Raw genomic sequence first — 20718 nt, forward strand, 5'->3', positions numbered from 1 at the left:
GACAATGATCACATCAGACACATTTTTACAATACAGATTTTTGATAAATATTTATTTTTAATTTTGTTATATAGTTAGAACATTTTCATCCAAAAGCAGATAACAATTTATTTTGATTATCTAGCAAAGGTTAGCATTTAGTCAATTATAACTTCCATCAAAATTTTATTTCTGTGTATGTGTATACATGAGTTTTTCTTGTGTGTGCATATGTGCACACACATATGCATAATCAGAGGTCAGAAGAGCTCACTGGGAGTCTAGTTTCTTATCCTCTGACTAATGTTTTTTAAAGTGTCACTAAAAGTGGTGGTGCCACTTGGGATAGGTTGAGTACTCACTGAAATGACACAGATTTCTATCTCTGCCCCTAAAGTCAAGTTACAGGCATGACCTGCCACACTTACATTTAAAGTGAATGCTGAGGAATTGAACTCATAGTTTCATGTCTTCCTGCTTTTGTAAAAAGTATTCTTTTTTATTGATTATTTTATTTATTTATATTTCAAATGCTGTCCCCCTTCCTGGTCTCCCCTCCTCCAATCCCCCATTCCATCCCCCCTGCATTCTGTCTCTAAGAGGGTGAACCCCACCCAACCACTTACTTCTGCCTCACCTCTCTAACATGCCCCTACAGTGGGACATCAAGCTCACACAGGACCAAGGGCCTCTCCTCCCATTGATGCCAGATAAAGCAGTCCTCTGCTACATATGTAGCTAGAGCCATGGACCCATCCATGTATACTCTTTGGTTGGTGATTTAGTCCCTGGAAGCTCTAGAGCATCAAGTTAGTTGAGATTGTTGTTCTTCCTATGAAGTTTCAATACCCTTCATCTCCTTTATTCCTTCCCCTAACTCTTCCATTGAAGGCCCCAGGCTCAGTCTGATAGTTAACTGTGAGTATCTCAATCTGTATTAGTCAGATGCTGGCAGAGTCTCTCAGAGAACAGCTATACCAGGCTCCTGTCAGCAAGCAATTCTTGACATCAGTGTCAGGTAAAGACACACATGCTATTTACTAAGTGTATATTAGGCCTAAAGCACAGAATACCCACGATATGATACAACTCATAGACAATATGAAGCTTAACAAGAATGGAGACAAAAGTGTGAACGCTTTAGTTCTACTCAGAAGGAGGAACAAAATAATCAGTGGAGGTTGAGGGAGGAAGAGGCCTGGGAGAGAAAGAGGAGGAGAAATAATTAAGTAAGAGTTAAGAGATCAATGCTTATCCAAGCTTCTGATAATGAATGATTTTTAGATTTTTCCCTTTAAGTCTTTCTGGCAATGCTGTAGCTTTTAATTTAAAATGAATAATGTGTACCCACCCCACTACAAGGTTTTTCAGCAGGAAGAAGAGAAAAATGAGAACTTATGTTGAATGAATATTTTACAGTTATTTTTGTATATCTCTAAAGTCTCCCTTTTTTTATTCTGAAAGTTTGATATTTTTATTTCTAACTCTATTCTTATAATTCTCATACATACATCACTATCCTTTTTCAGATAGAAATCTTTTATCCCTTTACTTAGAAAATTATAGTTCTTTTTCAAGTTTTAAAGTCATGCTGGAAATAAAGTTTTCATTGTATCATTTTCTGGCATTTCATAAGACTTGTTATTTTTGATGAGTGCCTACCTTGTAACTGACTGGCAAATCCTGACAATCTTGAGAACATCCACTGATTTTCTTACTCAGACATTCATTTATGTGGCAGTTTGTCTCATCTGAGCCATCACTGCAGTCATCCCTATTGTCACAAAGACCATCGCTGGGAATGCACCTGCCATTTTTGCACATAAAAAATGAACTGTTGCATGAATGTTCTGGAAAAAGAAAATAAAACATATGGAATATAAAAGGCATGCCTTTGTATGACACTGTTCTAGAAACACTCACAATATGATAGCTTGTATGTCAAAAGAACCGAGGAGTTAACATACAAGGTGCTGCAGACATTGGTATCAGGGGAAACAGTCTACTCACGGTTGATAGTTACTTAAGACCTAGCTTTCCTATAAAATCAGCTTTCAAAGGAAGCATCTATAGCAATATTAATGTATTCTGCCTCATTTACACTGTGAATAATGAGTTCAAAAGTGTAATGATGACTTGACATTTCCCCCAAGCTATAGATCTTTGAGAAACTATTTGTCACGGAAAGCTAGGAAGGTAGAAGAGGTGGATATTACTAAATTCACTTCTTCCAAAAAATATAGCACTGACATTTTTAAGTCAGGGCATAAAAAGGACATTTAGGGTGAACACTAGTTCTTCCAAATACAGCTTTAGAAAGTTCAGCTTGCAGCTACCTAAACCTGGAATGTTGACTATTACAGGTCATAATATGTGGTTTTAAAAAGAAAAGCCCTTACTACTATGTACAGGATATCAGAAAAAAAATTGAGTTTTCACTGAAATACATGACTAAACATTCTTTCTTATGGTGAATTTGCACATATATTAATCTGATTGGGCATGTCTGTGAGCATTTGTATGTACACATATAATTTGTTCTTGTATTTCTGTTCAAATTATATGTGGCGTTATCTAGTATGTGTGAATAACAGATACAATTTCTATGTAAATCATTTCTAATATATTATTATTTGAAATTAATTGAAATGTAATAATTATATATATTTATAGAAATAAATGATATTGTAGTTTGATGATACCTCATTAAATTTTAAGATATTTTATAATTTTATTTTATATACCTTATGAAAAGAAATTTTTCTCACATAAAATATCAATAGAAGATTAAAGTTGATCATGGAAACATGAGCCACATGTCTGTAATTCTAGCATTTAAGAGGTGGATTCAAAGAAGAAGTTAAAGGTCATGTGTGTCTACACAGTAAACTTGAAGTCAGCCTGACCATATAAGAACTTGCTCCCTAAGCAAAATAAAAGATGTATTTGTGAGGGGAGAAAGTAAAGAACCATCTAGATTGTTTGGCACAACCTTAATCATAATCACTGGGTGCTTCATGCAACCATTAGAATCATGTGTCTGGATCTCTGCATCTATGTCACTGAATACCTAACCAGACAGAAATTAAACCAAAACTTCATAATCAAGGCATGGTGGTTCAGATCTCTAATGTCAGCACTCAGACAACTGAGATAGGGGAACTCTGGGTTTGAGGTCAGCCTAGGCTGTATAGAAAAGCCTTGTCTCAAAGAATCAAAAGTGAAACCAGAAAAAGAAAGCTGAAGGTGAACAGAGTATTGTATAGTGTGGTACCTGCACTCGTGCACCTTGGGTTGATTGGTGCCTCATCAGAACTGTCAGGACAGTCAAAGTCACCATCACACTGCCACAGCGTATTCACGAGGCAGCGTCCATCAGCACAGCGGAACTCTTCTGGACCACACTGCCGGTATCCTAGAGAAGAGGAAGGAACACCCAACATGCTTCTATTATAAAAATTAACCAGCACGTCACCTTCTCAGTGCACAGCACCCTTAATTAACAAGTAGTAGAATGGACCTCTGTAAAAAGTATCTCATGTCTCCATTTTTCTGTAAGAAAATTTGTGTGTGTGTGTGTGTGTGAAAGCAGAAAAAAAAAGGTCAAATATAATCTTGGAAATACCAGGTTTCTAGTTAAGTATAGATGACTGTACCACACAACCGTTTCTATTCTGTGATTGTCTATATTTGAACCATTTCTCTTAGGATGTGAAGCAGAATGATAACTACTATAATCTATTTCCAGATTTGGTTGCTGGGTTATGTGTAGTTTCAGAACTTATGGGTAAATGGATTCTGAGATCTAGCGACTATTCTCAAAAGTTGTAATGTTATACTTACGCTTGACAAATGTTATTCAGTGCAGAAAGTAATTGTTTAATAAGAATAAAATCCTACTTATAAAAAATGAGGACAAAAATGTTTTTAACTATCATTATGCTAATTCTTAAGGTCATCCCTCCAATATGCCAATTTTAGGATCATTAAAAGTCAAGTTATATAATAAACCATGATTTGTTATGGTTAACATCTGTTTGTTTTATTTAAATTATATTTATGTGTGACTTTTAAAATTAGGTTTTATAATAAAATTTTCCTCCTTGTAAATTATAAAGTCATTCCTGGTAAGTAGTAATAAAACTGGAAAATTCTTCTACTTTTAGAGATAGAATTTTATTAAGTCATTATAAAGTGGTAATTCACTGCATATATTACTGAAGACTTTGTCATACTGGATGGTGAAACTAGAGTCTCTTACAGCATCCTGTTTGTAGCCTGTCCCTGCAGGAGCAGGTTGTCCCTGTTAGAAAGCACAACAAATCCTGTCTGGTCCAATCAGCAGCAAATCCACTCTCATCTCCCTAAGCACAATTCTTTACTTTACTTTTATGCAAAATCGTGTTTCTATTTAACAACTTCCATTTCCCATTAATTAATTGAACATCATTTTCTGTAACATCTTCCTTTAGAAATTCCTCTTAGAGATTAAAAGAAAAGAAAATACTAAGCAAAGCTGTCAAATTTAAGTCTCCCAGGATTCTAACAGATTGGGTTTTTGGCAGCATTTTTGTTGCTCTTGATTGCACACCATTCCTGGTTAAGTATTCATAATTCACTCTCCAGAGTTTTTCTTTTTTTAATCTTCCTGTGTAAAAACCTTTCTGATACAACTTACAATACTAGAGAATTTCAACTCTAGAATATTGTTTGTGTTGTTGTTCTTTTACATACTGAGTTGTTTGTTTGTTTTTTGTTTGTTTGTATTGATTCTGTGTGCCTTTTTCCCTTTCTGGGCTAACTTGAGTGCTAACCTTAGTGGTAAGTACTGGCATACTTAGCACTACGTGGGTTCATCTATACCACATTTCTGGTCTCTACAAGCACAATTTTAATCTTCAACTCTATGTCACATTTCTTTCCCGTATCACAAAAACTATCCCTCACTTTACTGTGTTCCAAAACTTACCAGTAGGATTGACATTCTTCAATTCCTATCAACTGGAAATGTGTTTATCCTTTCCATCCCACAGCTAAATAGTCATGAGTGAGCTATAAGTTTTTTTGTGCTCTTCCATGACACCATTACTGATATGGTTCATTATTCACTTTTAAAATGTTCTAATAATTTCCTAAACAGATTATACTTATGTATGTAGTATATCTTGAACTATGAAAAAAGAAATAGTTCTAGAAGTTAAATTTTACTGTGACATCCCATTTCCCTGTATTGCATACTTTTAATACGAGGACTTGGGATACCTGTGGATTTGAGTATAGGCTAATCTACATAACAAATTCTATGCCAGTCATTTCTCAAATAGATAAGTAAGTAAATAAATAACCAATCTAGAAACATTATATGTTAAATTATGAAGTACTACTTAAAATATATTGGCTGAAGGCTAGACTATGAAATAATTGTAAAAAATATATATAAGGACATTTCTCAGAAATCCCATCAAAGACTAAAGATAGAAATACTACAAAAGAATAAAAAATGGCTCTTAGTCAACCTCACATGGAGAACAGAGGAAAGCACCGAGTGCACTGCATAGTGAAAAATCTGCAGAGCACTGAATCCATGTCACATAAGGTCAAATATGGACATTAGATCTAAAATACAGGGTGGTCAGCAAATTGCAATGTGTTTCCATCAAGAACAAGAGTGTGATGCTGATTCTACTTAAACACATGATATGCTCTTGCATAAGTAATACATAAATTAATTTATTCTTAGCATTTTAACATTCACAAAGAATCTATGCTTATAGAAGACTCTAAATAGAATTTTAATATATAACTAGTTGTACTAAAAAATTCTATTCTGGAGGAAAAATATGTTATAATTAGATAAATAATTCTGAGACACAATTGATGATGATAATGATAATTAAACATTAAGTAGTGTATGTGTCAAAGTAAAAGATTAAGGAAAACACTAACTCCATCTTTTGATATTTTAAATGTAACAAAAGATTTTAAAGTATAATTTTTTTGGCATTTTTGTTTGTTTGTTTGGATATCATTGTTTGATGTACATCAAAGGTTAAACAAGCCTGCTATGTCTCATCTTAAATTTCAAAGCAATTCTAACTACTTCTATACAAAGGCCCTTTCTAGACATTTCTCAGTTTGACTGGTGATTGCTCTGAATTCATGTTTCACAATGTTTCACAAATAGATGTGTTCCGGATATGAAAAACTCCCATAATCCATTGCATAGCACTGAACTCACTGGAGTCATTAATAAATGCCTGCTTGTTTTGGTTACTTTGGTGTCTTGGAGTCCTTCAGCTGATATATCCTATAAGATGCCTTACTCACCACATTGCAGGAACTCATCTGAGCCATCTCCACAGTCATCATCATGGTCACACACAAACTGCTTGGGAATGCACATCTTATTAAGGCACATGAAAGCATTTTCATCACATGTATTATTGGGTGCTAAAAAATTACAAAACAGAAAATTACATAAGCACATATTTTAGCTTCTTTCATACTTGAAGTATAGTATGAAGGGTTTTTTTTTCTATCAGTTTGTAGGTAGTCAGAAAAAATGTTAATGTATTTTTATTCAATGTATTAGGCAAATGAATGATCTCATATGTATATTAAAATGATAATAGATACATGCACAATTCAAAGGCTTATTCAGTGAATAAACACTTAATGTTTATGAGAGACATGGAAGGTACATTATGGAGACTGAGAGTACCACTGTTCTTAAAAAAAAAATCTTTCAGAAACCTGCAGAAACAGTATCTTAATTTAAGTAAAATTAAGGTCTACAAGGTAATAAGTCCCACCATAATCCCACCAATACCATTAATACTGGCCCGTACACTGGAATACTGATGCCTTGGGAATATAGCCTCATCAAAGCAGTGTTCCAGCAAGAACCCAAGTGATAGTTGATCAAATTTGCAATAAAGTCCATGCAAAAAAATCCACTTTGATATTATATGCATAGAGCCCAAAGCCTTTACAGTATCCTTTATAGTCAACTGAAAGTGTAAATGCTACAGTACTTAGGGTTCAAATCATGATAAATCTTTTTAGTGTCTGATCTGCTATAGGCAAATGCCACCCACACAAGATTGATAATTGGCTCTATTCTATCTCCTATATTTTATGCTTGAGAAAGTGTACACCTTTTTTGCTCATCTGTTTTTTGTTTGTTTAATAAAGATATTCAATTCTCTCTGACAATATTTCCATGAGGATATAAGGTATGCAGAACTGACTTTTCAACTTAGGTATTCAACAATTTATGGGCACTTTCAGAATTTCTATTTCTATACTAATTGTGTTTTACAGGTTCCCTAAAACACTTTATGACATTGCTGACAGTATTCAATAATGTAAATAAAAATTGCCTTAACTTAAAACCTTACTACTGTATTGATTAACATACAATGGGCATGGAAGACTATAAGAATTGCTGTCACCATGGGGAACACCTCTTTTTTTTGTTCTTCAAGATGTAGTAATATGGTCAGTTTTCAAAAAAATCAACACAAAATTATTGGCCCATTTCTTTGTGAAGATCTAGTATCCATTAAGTACATTACTGTGAGCCTTGGGAATTTATAAATATTGTCCCATATACTCCTTTTGGTCCAGTGCATCTAGCTGCCCCATACCACCTGAAGCAAACTCTGCAATCCTCCATGTAATTGTTTACACAGAACCATGAATAGACAAAACAGAAAGAACATCATTTGATTGTGTGAGGGAGGGGGCATGTAGTCCAATATAATTTACTTTCAACAAATTTATTTTAAACCACTATGGAGAGGTCACACAGAAGCAACATTAACTTTACATATTTTAATAAAATTAAAACTCAAGAGTTGCTAATAACTCAAGTAACTTTGAGCTATGCCAGTTGCTATAACTCAAGTGAATTACACTAATCCTGACATACAAGTTTTTCTTTAAAAGAGTGCAGCAGTAACTTATTTTGAATTAATACTTTTAGATCACTTGAGTGCAATTTGTTGTATTTTAGCATAATTTATTTAATAATACCCATGTGGCTCACAAGTGTTAACAAACATCCTGGAATGCTAACTAACTACAATAGCAAAAGCATGTGAGATCATGTGGATTTTTAATTAATTCATTATCCTTTGTTATTCCACCCTCAGTGGCAACATTATCCTACATAGAAAACACATTAACTTTAATATCATAGTGTTGTACATTCCATAACAGAATGAGTTGTGAGCAAACAAGGCTGCATGAATTTTTTTCTGTTGTAGTTTTATTTCTTTAAAATACATGTGTGCCAACAAGCTCACATATAACTTTTTAAAGATGTGATGATTTGTGTCTTTAAAGAAAACCATGACATTGTTAGATTTAATCCAATAGACTGAATCTGGCAAACAAACTTATTCTGATCGGCTGCCCAGTTCAACAGATCACTAGTTGATCACTAGTTGATCTTTGATATCTACATTCACATGGGGAGTTCTTTTACCCTCCTGATCATGGAAAAATTTATCTAAACTTTTTCTCTTGAGTAACTCCTTAATATAATCTCGCATTAGAAACATTGTAAATTGACCTCAAAGGTGTCTTCTTGATCCTTCAATTTCATTTATTCCATGACCCAAGGGTTAATACCTCATTTCTATACTTGATAAGTGTCTGCTGACTTCCTAATTAGTACTTATTTAATATCAACAATATATAGACTATGTGTAATAGGCATTCAAAAAGAATTTGAAAGGGAGAATTGCTAAGTAAGAAAAGACTAGAAATACCAACAATCTTTATATAATGAAGTTATATTCTTTTAGAACTCAAATAGTAAATTTGCAGTCAGTGGAATAATTTTAAAATTGGTGCTAATATTAAGCATTTCTATGACGCTCTGAATGTATAAGGTTTTAAATTATACTAATATTATAACATCACATCTTGATAAACTACTACTATTACATTCTCATCCCAAGGATGGGAGTGAAAGAAAGTATATTATGGTATACAAAAGCAATTCCTCAGCATTGTGCCACTGAATACTTTGATACACAACTTCAGCGAATGTTCATACCACAGCCTGCACTGGATAGCTCATCACTCCCGTCGGGACAGTCTCTCTCACCATCACACAGCCAGTGTTGGGGCACACAAGCATGAGAGCCCTGGCAGCTGAACATGTCAGCAGCACAAGTGACGGCACCTTAAACCGAGAGGAAAAGTGGTATTAAACCCTGTGTATCCACTAGAGAATGGCCACTACTCATCAGTCCTGTAGAAATAAGCAAAAAAATCCTTGCATGCAATGAAGGAAAGATAATTATAGGGAATCATGGTTCCTTTTGCCCTAATAACTGTCTACATGTTCTTGTTTAAGAACATATTCTTTCCTAACTGCCAAGTGCAGTCTTGTTTATAGCTGTATCATATGATGTACTATCTCTTCATCTTGAAAATATGTCAAAGCATGCGCTGAAATTATTAAATAAATAACATTGTGAAGAAATTGAGCCTGAATAGGTGGGAACAATCACAGGAATGGTGATGAAAACATTTCATAGCTAAGCATGTATGAAGCACTTAATGTGTCATCTCCCTTAATCCTGAAGAATTATTACTTATCACACTTCTCAGAAAAGGAAACCAGCTTCCACAAGCTAAAATCTTGGAGAGATTATAAGTGCAGGATTCCCCATGCTGACCTGGTGGCCAAAAAAAATTTTTTTGTGCTTTTAAGGACAATCTTTCATAGGTTCCTTAAATTTGCATTCAGAAAATGTTTATCAAGTGAAGGGGCACAATCTCAGGTTTCAAGTTTTAATATAAAACAATATCCAAAATATGTGCCAAATATCTACTTATATAATTGATTTGACTAAACTTTATATTGCCAAAAAAGACATAATTGCTTGACTGGCAATTGCCAGCCCCTGGATTCAATACTCAACAATTCAAGAGAGAGAGAGGAAGAAAGGGAGGGAGAAAAAGAAGGAGAGAGAAAGGGAGTGGGAGGGGGAGAGAGAAGAAAGAGGAATGTGAAAGAGAAGAAAATATGTCTGATTGACTAATATGATTGATTTGATAGATAGAAAACATTTGCTTCCACTCATGTAAACCAAGGTCAAATCACTTTAGTAGATAGTCAGTGTCTTTTCACTTTGCAGTCATTTGATTGTTGCAAGCAGAAGATGCTTCTCAGAGCTTTGTTCCCAAGGTATGTAGCAGACAACTGTCTATGCAAAATCTCCAAGAGACCCAGGCCTTCCTCTCCCTCACTTTCCTTGACATACATGGGGCTAGAAGGATAAGATTGATGTGAATACTTGAGTGTTCAGGAATTAAAGAATTGTCTGTTTTATCAAGGATCAATACTTTAACAGAAATGGTGTAAGTGGAAGGAACCATAAAATAATTTGTAAACTAAGCGTTGCTTTCAATTAAAAATGAATTTTATCAGCTACTATATATTTAATTGTTTTTAAGATAAGTAAACTAAAGCTCACAAGTCCATGTTTTAACTTTTGTAATACTGGACACACTGTGCTCTAATTCTGCCTGAACTTTAAGAAGTCTCTTGTGTACATTTTCTTTGTTGGTTGCAAAGGGATTATGATCAGATAATTATGAAGACACCTCCAGGTATCAAATGACCTAATGTTCTTTGCAGCTCTATCAGTGGCTTCATTAATAGTATTCATCAGATTCTGAAGAACACACCAAAACATAAAATCAACTGGGAAGAAACTTGTAATAGAAAACCTTATGGCTTCTTTTCCTGGTTACCATTGCTTTCCCTGGAGAAAAAAAACATCCCTGGGGAGAATAAGCACATATTGAAAACCTTATACTCTCCTCAACCAAGAAAAGCTAGTTGCTAAAGATCAGTATCCTATTAATATTTTGGAAATTGGAGGTCTGCCCTACCTCTACTATCATTCATTATCTGTATAATTTCAGATAAATCTATTATTATCTATAAATTTACCTTTCCTAATGTATCAAAAGGTAGCGATGGAATACAGTGTGAATTACAATGCTGAGCTTCTCAATATGCTATAACAAAGACACAATCAACTTATTAAAAAGCATATTCATATCACAATATTTGTGAATGGGGTTCTGCAATCCATCTTTTAATGTACTTCTAATATGGATTTTTTTGGTAAAGTAAGGTCTGAAAACATGCAAACCTCATAAAAGTTCAGTGTTAGAATTTAAAGGCTTGTAACAAAGGAAACAAAGGGGTTAAAGTCATGTAGTTAATCACAATTTCTTGTGTTTAATGAGTTTTGATAATTATTTTTATATTTATTTTTATATTTATTTTTATATTTAGATTTTTATAACAGTATATTTCTCCAACTATATTATAAACAAAATATGTTTGGGATGGCTTAAATGCAGTGAAATAAATTGCCTGGTTCAAGAGATAGTACCAATTTATTCACAGGGCTATTCAGTTGAGGTGGAGAATTATAAAGAATGTCTATCTCTGGCAACAATCTGAACAGCTGACTATTCTGCTGAAATGTAGATATAGAAAGAATTTCTGCTTTGTCCAGGAATTTGAGTTTATTATTCAGGGCTTCCAATAGTCCTGTAAGGAGTAGTAATATGCAAGTATTAATACAAATAATATTTATAATAAACGATCTGGGGAGATAGACAACCAGGAATGGAAACAAATGAGCAGATTGCTGAACAAGTGTTAAGAGTTTTTTGGAGTTAAGGTTGTTGCTTTGGCCCTTGACAAATCTAGGTAATAGCTCCATATAAACCACAAGATACATACTCGTGATTATTCAAATAAGTCATACAACCTTTGTAGATGAATACATAGTACATATTTATTAGTCAAATACATAAGAGGTAAATATAGACATTCAACAATTCAGTACCATAAGTATTGAATTATAAATGACTTTGAAAATGATATAAACTTGCCAAATTTCTTATTTGCAATTTGAAACAATACAGTATAAATGTTTTATTGCATATGTTGTTAATGTGTTAGGAGCCGCATGGGCGTGACAACATTCGCCATTACAAGATGGCGCGGGCATCCTGTCCTCCCACTCGTAAACAACTGACTGCGCAGGTGCAAAAGGCCAAAAGCATGCCAAAGTCACTGCCCATCCCAGGGCATATTATGGGTAATGAGTGAACAGCCAATCAGAAGTGAACATGTCACTCTAGGGTGTATATAAGCAGTGCCTTTTCCAGGCTTTGGGTCTTTTCCGCTTCTGCTTATACAAGAATAAAGCCTCGCTGTGGTAACCACCCAAACACCACCTCACGTGTCTCTTTCGCGGGTGAAGGGGACAAGGAGGGGCTCCGAACATTAATGGCACTGAAAATCCTTATGTTAGCTTGCAGCTATGTCATGTGGTATAAAATATGATGATAGCTGATCAGGTCAATCGATAGAATTTGGTTCAAAGAACCAATAAAAAACTAGATATATGATAGAGAAATGTGATTATTTGGTGCTACTCAGACAAAATTCTAAATATTCTATAGGTATACATTTAAAAGACAATAGAATAGGGGCTTGAGTTGTGGCTAAGTGTTTAAAATAATGTACTATTTTTACAGAATACCATCATTCAAATCCTGACATCCATATTAGACAGCTCATAACCACTAATTCTAGATCCAGGGTATATGGCTTGTTCATATTTCTACACTGAGACACACAAATATACATAAATAAACAAAAACAAAAATTTAAAATAAAAGATCAACCTATTACATTAAAAATAATAAAATATTATACCTGAAAATGATAAAATCAATTACATATTTATATAAATTTGATGATGTTTTATGGATAAGCACAGACATATAATATGTGGTGCTTCAAATGAACTAACATACATGGTACTTAACATTTCACGGTAAAAAAAATTTTGTTGAGAGCACAAAGGAAGCTGCTCACCGCAAATGCTGTCACTTTCATCTAAACTGTCTCCACAGTCATCCTCTCCATCACAGATCCAGTGTTTAGAAATACATTTGTGTACAGAACAAGCAAATTGATTCCAAGAGCAAGAAGAATCTAAAGAACAAAGATGGTTATTGGAGGAGGAAACACTTGGAAAATAAGTTCTGGTGATCAAGTGCACAACAGTACAAATACACTCAACAATATTTCATTTTTATAAAAATACATGAAGTGTTTTAATGAATTAAAAAATAATTGAAGAAATATATATTTTTAACTCTTGTTTGAACATTCCACAAGGTAAGCACGGATTACAATATCACATGGTAGCCAATTAACCTACATACCCAAGAAAGTTTAATTAACATGAATAAGATTATCTTTAAAAAGATCACCCTGTTATCACAGTGAAGGGTGTTTCTTAGACTCTTTTTCTAATGGTTTTCTGTAATCAACCCAATCTATAACAAAATTAATCAAGGTCCTACTATCTATGGAGACTCAACATGAATGTAAGATAATTGTCAGCTCTTGTGCTTCCAGCTTGCACAAACCTCTTCTTTCAACACATTTCTTATAGGATTTGTTTTTAGTTAGTGACTATGCTGCTGGCTGTACTACCTTATAAATATTCTTGATCAGCAAACTAAAATAAATACTCCAGTGTGAAAAAATGTCATATTTTCTTTATTTGAGTCACGTTTTAACTAGCACTAGCATAAAATCCTGCATCATAACCTAAGAAACATGACCAGCAAATAACAGGTTTCAAAGAAGACATGAGAAAGGAAGTTCTCACTTGGTGACAAGCCAATAAATTTGTGTTTTAAAAGAACACATGCTGACGTTTTGTTACATTGTCTAAAAGTGCTTGAATTTGTAATTTTTAAGGAAGAACTCTAAACTTCAATGGAAACATATCTGTTTTTTAAAACAGCTTATTTTTTTTAATAACATGCCTCTTTATTTTCACAGTGTCAGTGTTTTCATTGTCCTACTTCAGCCTCTGTCCTTTCTACAACCTGCCCTACTGTTTTATCATCTCAAAATAAAATCCTCTCAAATAAAATTATACCAAACACAAATTTTCATTAAGATAAAAAGTTGGCTTTGATTGTTGATCTTCTGGTCAGTTTGGAAAGATAATAATAACAAAACAAACAAACCAACCTCTGGGCACATCTGTAAAGGGCTATTATGATTAGGCAAATGGGAGTATAAAGATCCACCCTAAATCTGGCTCAGAGTCTGGAGCTGAATACAAAGGTGAAAGTGAACTAAGTACATCATTCTTTATTCTCTTCCATTTGTCTTTGGATGCAGTGTGACAATCCACCTTGGTCCTAGAGTCATACCATCTCTGCCACAGTACACCATAAACCATACCGCTGTAAACTGCAACAAACCTGTCTTACCTTAAATTGTCTTGTCAACAACAAAGTTAAGTAACATAGGCTTTATTCAAAATAAATATTTTAAGTTTTAAATTTTACTTTCAAATATGTATGTAGGTGATCAGTGTATAAACAGAATTTAGGCAACAATATTTGGAGAAAAACAAAATTGAAGATGGTTTAATCACATAATAATTGTGTTTAGAAATTATGAATACACATAGACTAGTGTTCAAATTTCTCTTTTTCCTAGAGCAGACTCTGGCTCTACTGTGAAGATCTACAGAATTTAAATTAAGCAGATCCCATTTCATCATTTCTCTATGGAATTTACTTTCAGGAAAGTTTGACATTTTACATGGTTCTCATTTTTTAATGTTCTTCCAACTTTCTTCACCACAGAGTACTTATAATAAAAGAGTGGATATAGGCCTGTTTCTCTTATAGAAAATCAAAAATCTCATATATTTTATAAAATAAAAATTAAGATACTTTTCTTTATAACACAGATAAACTTTGTACACAAATAAATAATAAAATAGTGAGAAACAGGCAAGTGTTTGAAGGAACATATACTTGTCTCTATTATGTAAAATAATGGCACACAATACAAAATATAAAAATATTGCTTAATTTTTAAGAACTTGTAGAATGAATGTAACATAATTTTAAATCTTATTTTCATCACATAATGAAAATATATTAATGGTGCTTGATGACTCAGTGGATAAGAGCACTTGCTCCTCCTCCAGAGGACCCAGGTTAAGTTCTCAGCACCCACATGCCTACTCACAACCAGCTCCCATCCTAGCTGACTTGGTGCTTGAAATAATTTGGGCACAAATGAAGATACATCATTTAGATTAATACTGATAAGAATGATAATTATAAAGTTGTAAGAAAATTCTAGGACAAGAGGTTGTTATGCTGTATTATCATTGCCTGCATTTGTTTTTATAGTCTATCAACAATACTGTGGATAAAGTCTCTAGGAAGGGACACACCAGCATACAAGTAGTAGCACGCACAGCTCATAAAACAAAGCAGGACTGAGGCTCACCACAGTGTAGCTCATCTAGCCCATCCTCGCAGTCCTTCTGACCATCACATACCCAGGTATTCAAAATGCATCTTCCACTAGGACAACCAAAATAATTCTCTTCACATTTGTGTTTGTTTTGAACTATGATAAAACATAAAAATGCAATGTCAAATATATTAAATTAATCTGAGTCTTTGGCAGTACATAGAGATATAATATTAATACCACTAGAGTTATTAGGATAAACCAAAAAATACAGAATGATTCAGCCCACATCTTGAAAAATGCCAAGGTTGCAATGACCCAAGAATAATAACATCAACAATAATGGGGTACACTCTATCCCTGGTCTTGACTATAAAATCTAATCCAGACTGGTCTTAGAATTGAAAAAAAGTAGTTTTGGGAAATATTTTAATACTTGTTGAATCTATTTGCTGCAATTATTCAGTAGTAAAAGTAAAACAATGAAAATAACTGAATTTATTCAAAACTGAATAATGACAAAATGTTATACTTGAATAGGAAATGTGCTTTCTGTGTTTTGAACAGAATCTGTTAAACATTAGTGACACTTTGCAAAAAAAAAAAAAAATCTGAATTTCATATTTCTACTGCCCTATCTTGAAATATGCTTTTGTAGGTCTTAAGCAATATTCTCAGTTTTAAGAAAGAAAAATTAGTACAATAGAATTTTGAAATTTTTCTGCTAATGAAGAGAGCAGGTAAGTGGAACATTTTATGATTAGCATAATTTTGAGATCCACAAATAAACATTTAATTAATGATAATTATAGATCTTTTAAATTTGCACAAGACAAAAATAGTCTATAAGTAACATATATCATTTTAAATTATGATTTGTTTTAAAAATTGAAATGTGATATAGAATTCTATAGAATATGGAATTGTTTATTTGTTCTCCTCTTGACTGGAGACATTTGTCCCCTTAATCACTTTGTGCAGACAATTTGGGATATGTCTGCCCCATTGTTCAACAAAATGCATTCCTACAATTTCTTTAACAACCACATTGAAGTGATACATTGTTCACTTTTTTTGTTTGTTTGTTTGTTTGTTTTTCGAGACAGGGTTTCTCAGTGTAGTCCTGGCTGTCCTGGAACTCACTCTATAGACCAGGCTGGCCTCGAACTCAAAAATCTGCCTGTCTCTGTCTCCCAGGTGCTGGGATTAAAGGCGTGCTCCACCACTGCCCGGCCATTGTTCACCATTTTAAAACAAATGTATACCTTATTTTCTGTGAACAGATATTTAATGAATGTAGCCTTGAGACAAAATCCTTGTATACTTTACATCCTTTGGGATGATCCATAGATCACCTGACATCAGCTGCCTCTTTTGCTGCTGGCTTCTACACTAGGTGGTCACATGCCATTGCTTGCAGAGTGTCTTGATTTGTTTTTTTTTTTTTACTTAGTATAATACTCTATTACTGTTAAAAACCTTTAAAATAATGTGTTGATACTAGAAAGGGACAATTTTATAACAGAAAAAACCATTTGTTTAATACTTATCACAATATTCTCTTGAAGATACTTTCAAAATTAACTACAGCTATAATGAGATTGTTTCACTGTAAGTAGAACATTAAATTAATAATCTTGATATGCAAGCTCAATAAAACTAAAACAGTAAAGTTCCCTAGTCTTTTAAAAATGTTAATTCAACCTTTCTATAAACATATTTTTGTTTTTTCTATTCAGCTAGCAGGCCCAGTCCCACAGGCTCAAACCTGGTTATGCAACAGAATACCACCTACAGTCTCTCTTTCACAGAGCATTCCTTCCTGACTAGCTTAGCCCATGTATCACTTTTTCTCACTCCCCAAAGTTAGCAGACAAGCCTTGCTCAACCACAGGCCATGCCATAATACAAGTTAGATTTCCCACAGTCCTTTTCTGCTCTCTCTGTTCCCAGAGAAGATCCAATCCCTCAGTCTCATCACTAGTGCTGCAGCTGCACCAAACACCAGCTGCAATCTCTGTTCCTGTCCATGCCTCATGTCAATTCCATAGACCATCCTCTAGCTAACTATTTTCTGCATTTAACAGCAACAGGCATTCCCTGTGAACACACCAGCCAAGCAGCCCAGCACAACAGGCAAGAAACAGCTATCACATTCACTGAAAATCCAGAGAGGAAATATACACCAAGGAAGAAGACACTATCCAAAAAAAGTCAAACCAAGAAATGATCACCTAAATCTATAATCACAACAAATCCAGATTCCTAGACACTGGTATAAGAAAACAATAACAGCCTGGACAATATGTCTTCTGTAGAGCACAGATATCCTATCATAGCAGGCCCTGAAAATTATTATATACCTAAAGATAAAGCACAAAAAAAGACTGGAATCAAATATATTAGGATGATAGAAATCCTTAAAGAGGAAATTAATAAATTCCTTTAAAAGATGAAACAACAAATACTTGAAAGAAATAAAACCATTCAAGATCTGAAAATGGAAATAGAACAAACAAAACACAAACTGAAGGAATTCTGGAAATGAAACATTTTGGTATTTGAACAGAAACTAAAAGGTAGCTTTGTGAAGATAATGAGAGAGAGAGAGAGAGAGAGAGAGAGAGAGAGAGAGAGAGAGAGAGAGAGAGAGAGAAGAACCTCAGGCATTGTAGGTAGAAGAAAATAAATAGATACATAGTCAAAAAATGTTAAATCTAAAAATAAAAATTCTGACACCAAAAAACCATGAAATCTGGAACACTATGAAACGACCAAACATCTATGGGTAATACAACTAGAGAAAGGAGAAATACCCCAGCACAAAGGCCTAAAAAATAATCTTAACAAAATTGTTGAAGAAAATTTGCCTAACCTAATGAAGATGCTTATTAAGATACAATGATCATATAGAACATCAAATAGATTGGACCACAAAAGAAATTTCCCTTGCCAAATATTAATTAAATCATTAAACACATAAAAATAAAACACAAAATACTAAAAGCTACAAGGGAAAAGGACAAGCACCATATAAAGGTAAACCTATTATAATTATACACTACTTCTCAGTGGAGACAATACAAACCAGAAGGGCCTCTGCAGATATGCTATAGACTTTAATAGAGTGCATATGCTATTCCAGACTACCACACCCAGTAATCATCATAGAGAAATAAGATATTCTGTGATAAATTCAAATTTAAACAATATATATCTGCAAATACAGTCCTTCAAAAGGAGCTAGAACAAAAGTACCAACATAAGATTACATAAGATTAACTACACATATGAAAATACAGAAAATAAATGTTCTCAAACCAAAAATTTTAAAAAGTATATATATATATATATATATATACTTTTTTATGTTTATATATATATATATATATATATATATATATATATATATACAAATACATACACACACACACTCCACTAATACAACCACCACCACCACCATTATCAAGAACAACAAAAACAACAATAACAAAAACAAAATAACAAGAATCAACAATTGTTGGTCATGGATTTCTGTCAATGTCAATGTCCTCAGTAAAAAGACACAGACTAACAGAATGAATGAAAAACACAAACACTTCCTTTTCTTGCTTCCAAAAACATACCTTAGCATCAAGGTTAGTGTATTACATAAGAGTAAAAGGTTAGAAAAAGACAAATGGACCTGAGAGCCAATCTGGTGCTGATATTTTAATATTTAACAAAATAGACTTCAGATAAAAAATAATCAAAACAGACAGAGAAAGAATAAATGGCCTTAGCTTCCCATCCTGATGATACAGGTTAGCTAAATAGAAAAAAATTATATTTCTTTTATCTAAAAGAAACTCAGCTTTGACAGATACCATCTTAAAGATAAAGAATATAAAGAAGTAACTTAAGCAAATGGGACAGAAAGCAAAAATACATTGACATCCTAATACTGGACAAAATAAACTTCAAAATAAAACTAGTAAGAAAAGACAATGATAGTTTGTTCTAATAATAGGATCAGTTAATACAATAGGCATTGCATTCTACACATATATTCACCAAACTCTTGTATACCTCATTTCAAGACAAGTATATTAATGGAATAAAGGCAAATATAAATAGTAGGGGATTTGAATACTCCATTTTCCCAATATATAAGAGATATAAAGATAAAATAAACATGAGTCACAACTGAATGATAATTATACAAAAAATAGACATATCAGATATTTAAATAATATTCTACATAAACACCAAGGCATATGCATTCAAGTTATTAATACATGGAAGAAGGTTCTCAATTTCAGAAAAAATTGGAACTCCATATATAATTTTTGACCATGACACATTAAAACTCAAAATCAACAGTGAATTAACCTGTAGCATTTCCTCAACATGATGCAGATTAAAGAACACATTACAGAATGATTCATAATACCCTCATTAAAAATAAAACATCTACTAATGAATCTAACAAAAAATGTAAAATGTTCCCACAGTGATGTTAAATCTATGAATAAAAAGATTGAGGAAGGCATTAGATGATGGAGAAACTTGCCATGCTCATGGATTAGTAAAATAATATTGAGAAAATGATTTATACTACCAAAATCAAGACATAGAAAAACAAACACCATATATTCTTTCTTATGTATGGTTTCTAACTCTAATACTTTAGATGTGAGTTTATAAACTGGAGTCTCTGAAGAAAACAGAAGAAAAAGGCCATTGTTAGGAGGTATGAGGAACTCCATTAAAGAAAATAGGATATAGGGGGCTATGAAGATAGAAATAGGAAAATGTGGGAACTCTAACGGGAGTGGAAAAAAGGGTAGCCCTATTGAGGGAGAAGGAAGAAAGAGATAATTAACATTATTTGTGGTACTCAGTACCAATTTGGGATTGTTTAATGTTTATTCAAAACTATGCACACACACACACACACACACACACACACTACATTGTTCCACTTGGTACTGATAGTGCTCTAACCGAAAGCCATGTAATTTCCCATAAAATCCATCATGCCAAGACTCATCAAACAGTATAATCAATTCCTGTTGCCTTTTATTGCCTCACAATTATTTGAGGTTAAGTCTCTATTGCTGAAGACACCACACTCTTTGGACATAGGATGTGGATGAGTCAAGCTGGATCTGAAGTTGAAACCTCTTTCTCATACCTTGGTCTCATGGGAAGAGGATGAGCTATTCAAGTTGCCAAAGTGAAAAGTTATCAATACTCCTACATAGGTGTGAAACCTAAAAAAAAGCATTGATATAGACTGCAAGTTGTTCCCAGGCATGTAATAGTTGCCTTCCTGGTATATAACATTGATCTAACTGAACTGAAGCTGTGCTCAATAGGAAAGAGTTTATACATTGTAC

At 33.4% G+C, this 20718-nt stretch overlaps 1 protein-coding gene across 1 annotated transcript in view; it reads right to left on the bottom strand.

Annotated features, from left to right (window-relative positions):
* The window catches only part of Lrp1b (LDL receptor related protein 1B), a 349921-nt gene that overhangs the window by 249983 nt on the left and 79220 nt on the right, over positions 1-20718 (bottom strand). The window contains exons 10-15 of the mRNA XM_076928219.1: positions 15371-15493; positions 12911-13030; positions 9047-9175; positions 6307-6429; positions 3254-3394; positions 1642-1829 (exon numbers count right to left, since the gene is read on the bottom strand). Of these exons, the coding sequence (XP_076784334.1) occupies positions 1642-1829; positions 3254-3394; positions 6307-6429; positions 9047-9175; positions 12911-13030; positions 15371-15493 (824 nt within the window). The remainder of the gene's footprint in view (positions 1-1641; positions 1830-3253; positions 3395-6306; positions 6430-9046; positions 9176-12910; positions 13031-15370; positions 15494-20718) is intronic.

This window comes from Arvicanthis niloticus, chromosome 2, assembly GCF_011762505.2.
Source record: "Arvicanthis niloticus isolate mArvNil1 chromosome 2, mArvNil1.pat.X, whole genome shotgun sequence".
NCBI classification, from domain to species: domain Eukaryota; kingdom Metazoa; phylum Chordata; class Mammalia; order Rodentia; family Muridae; genus Arvicanthis; species Arvicanthis niloticus.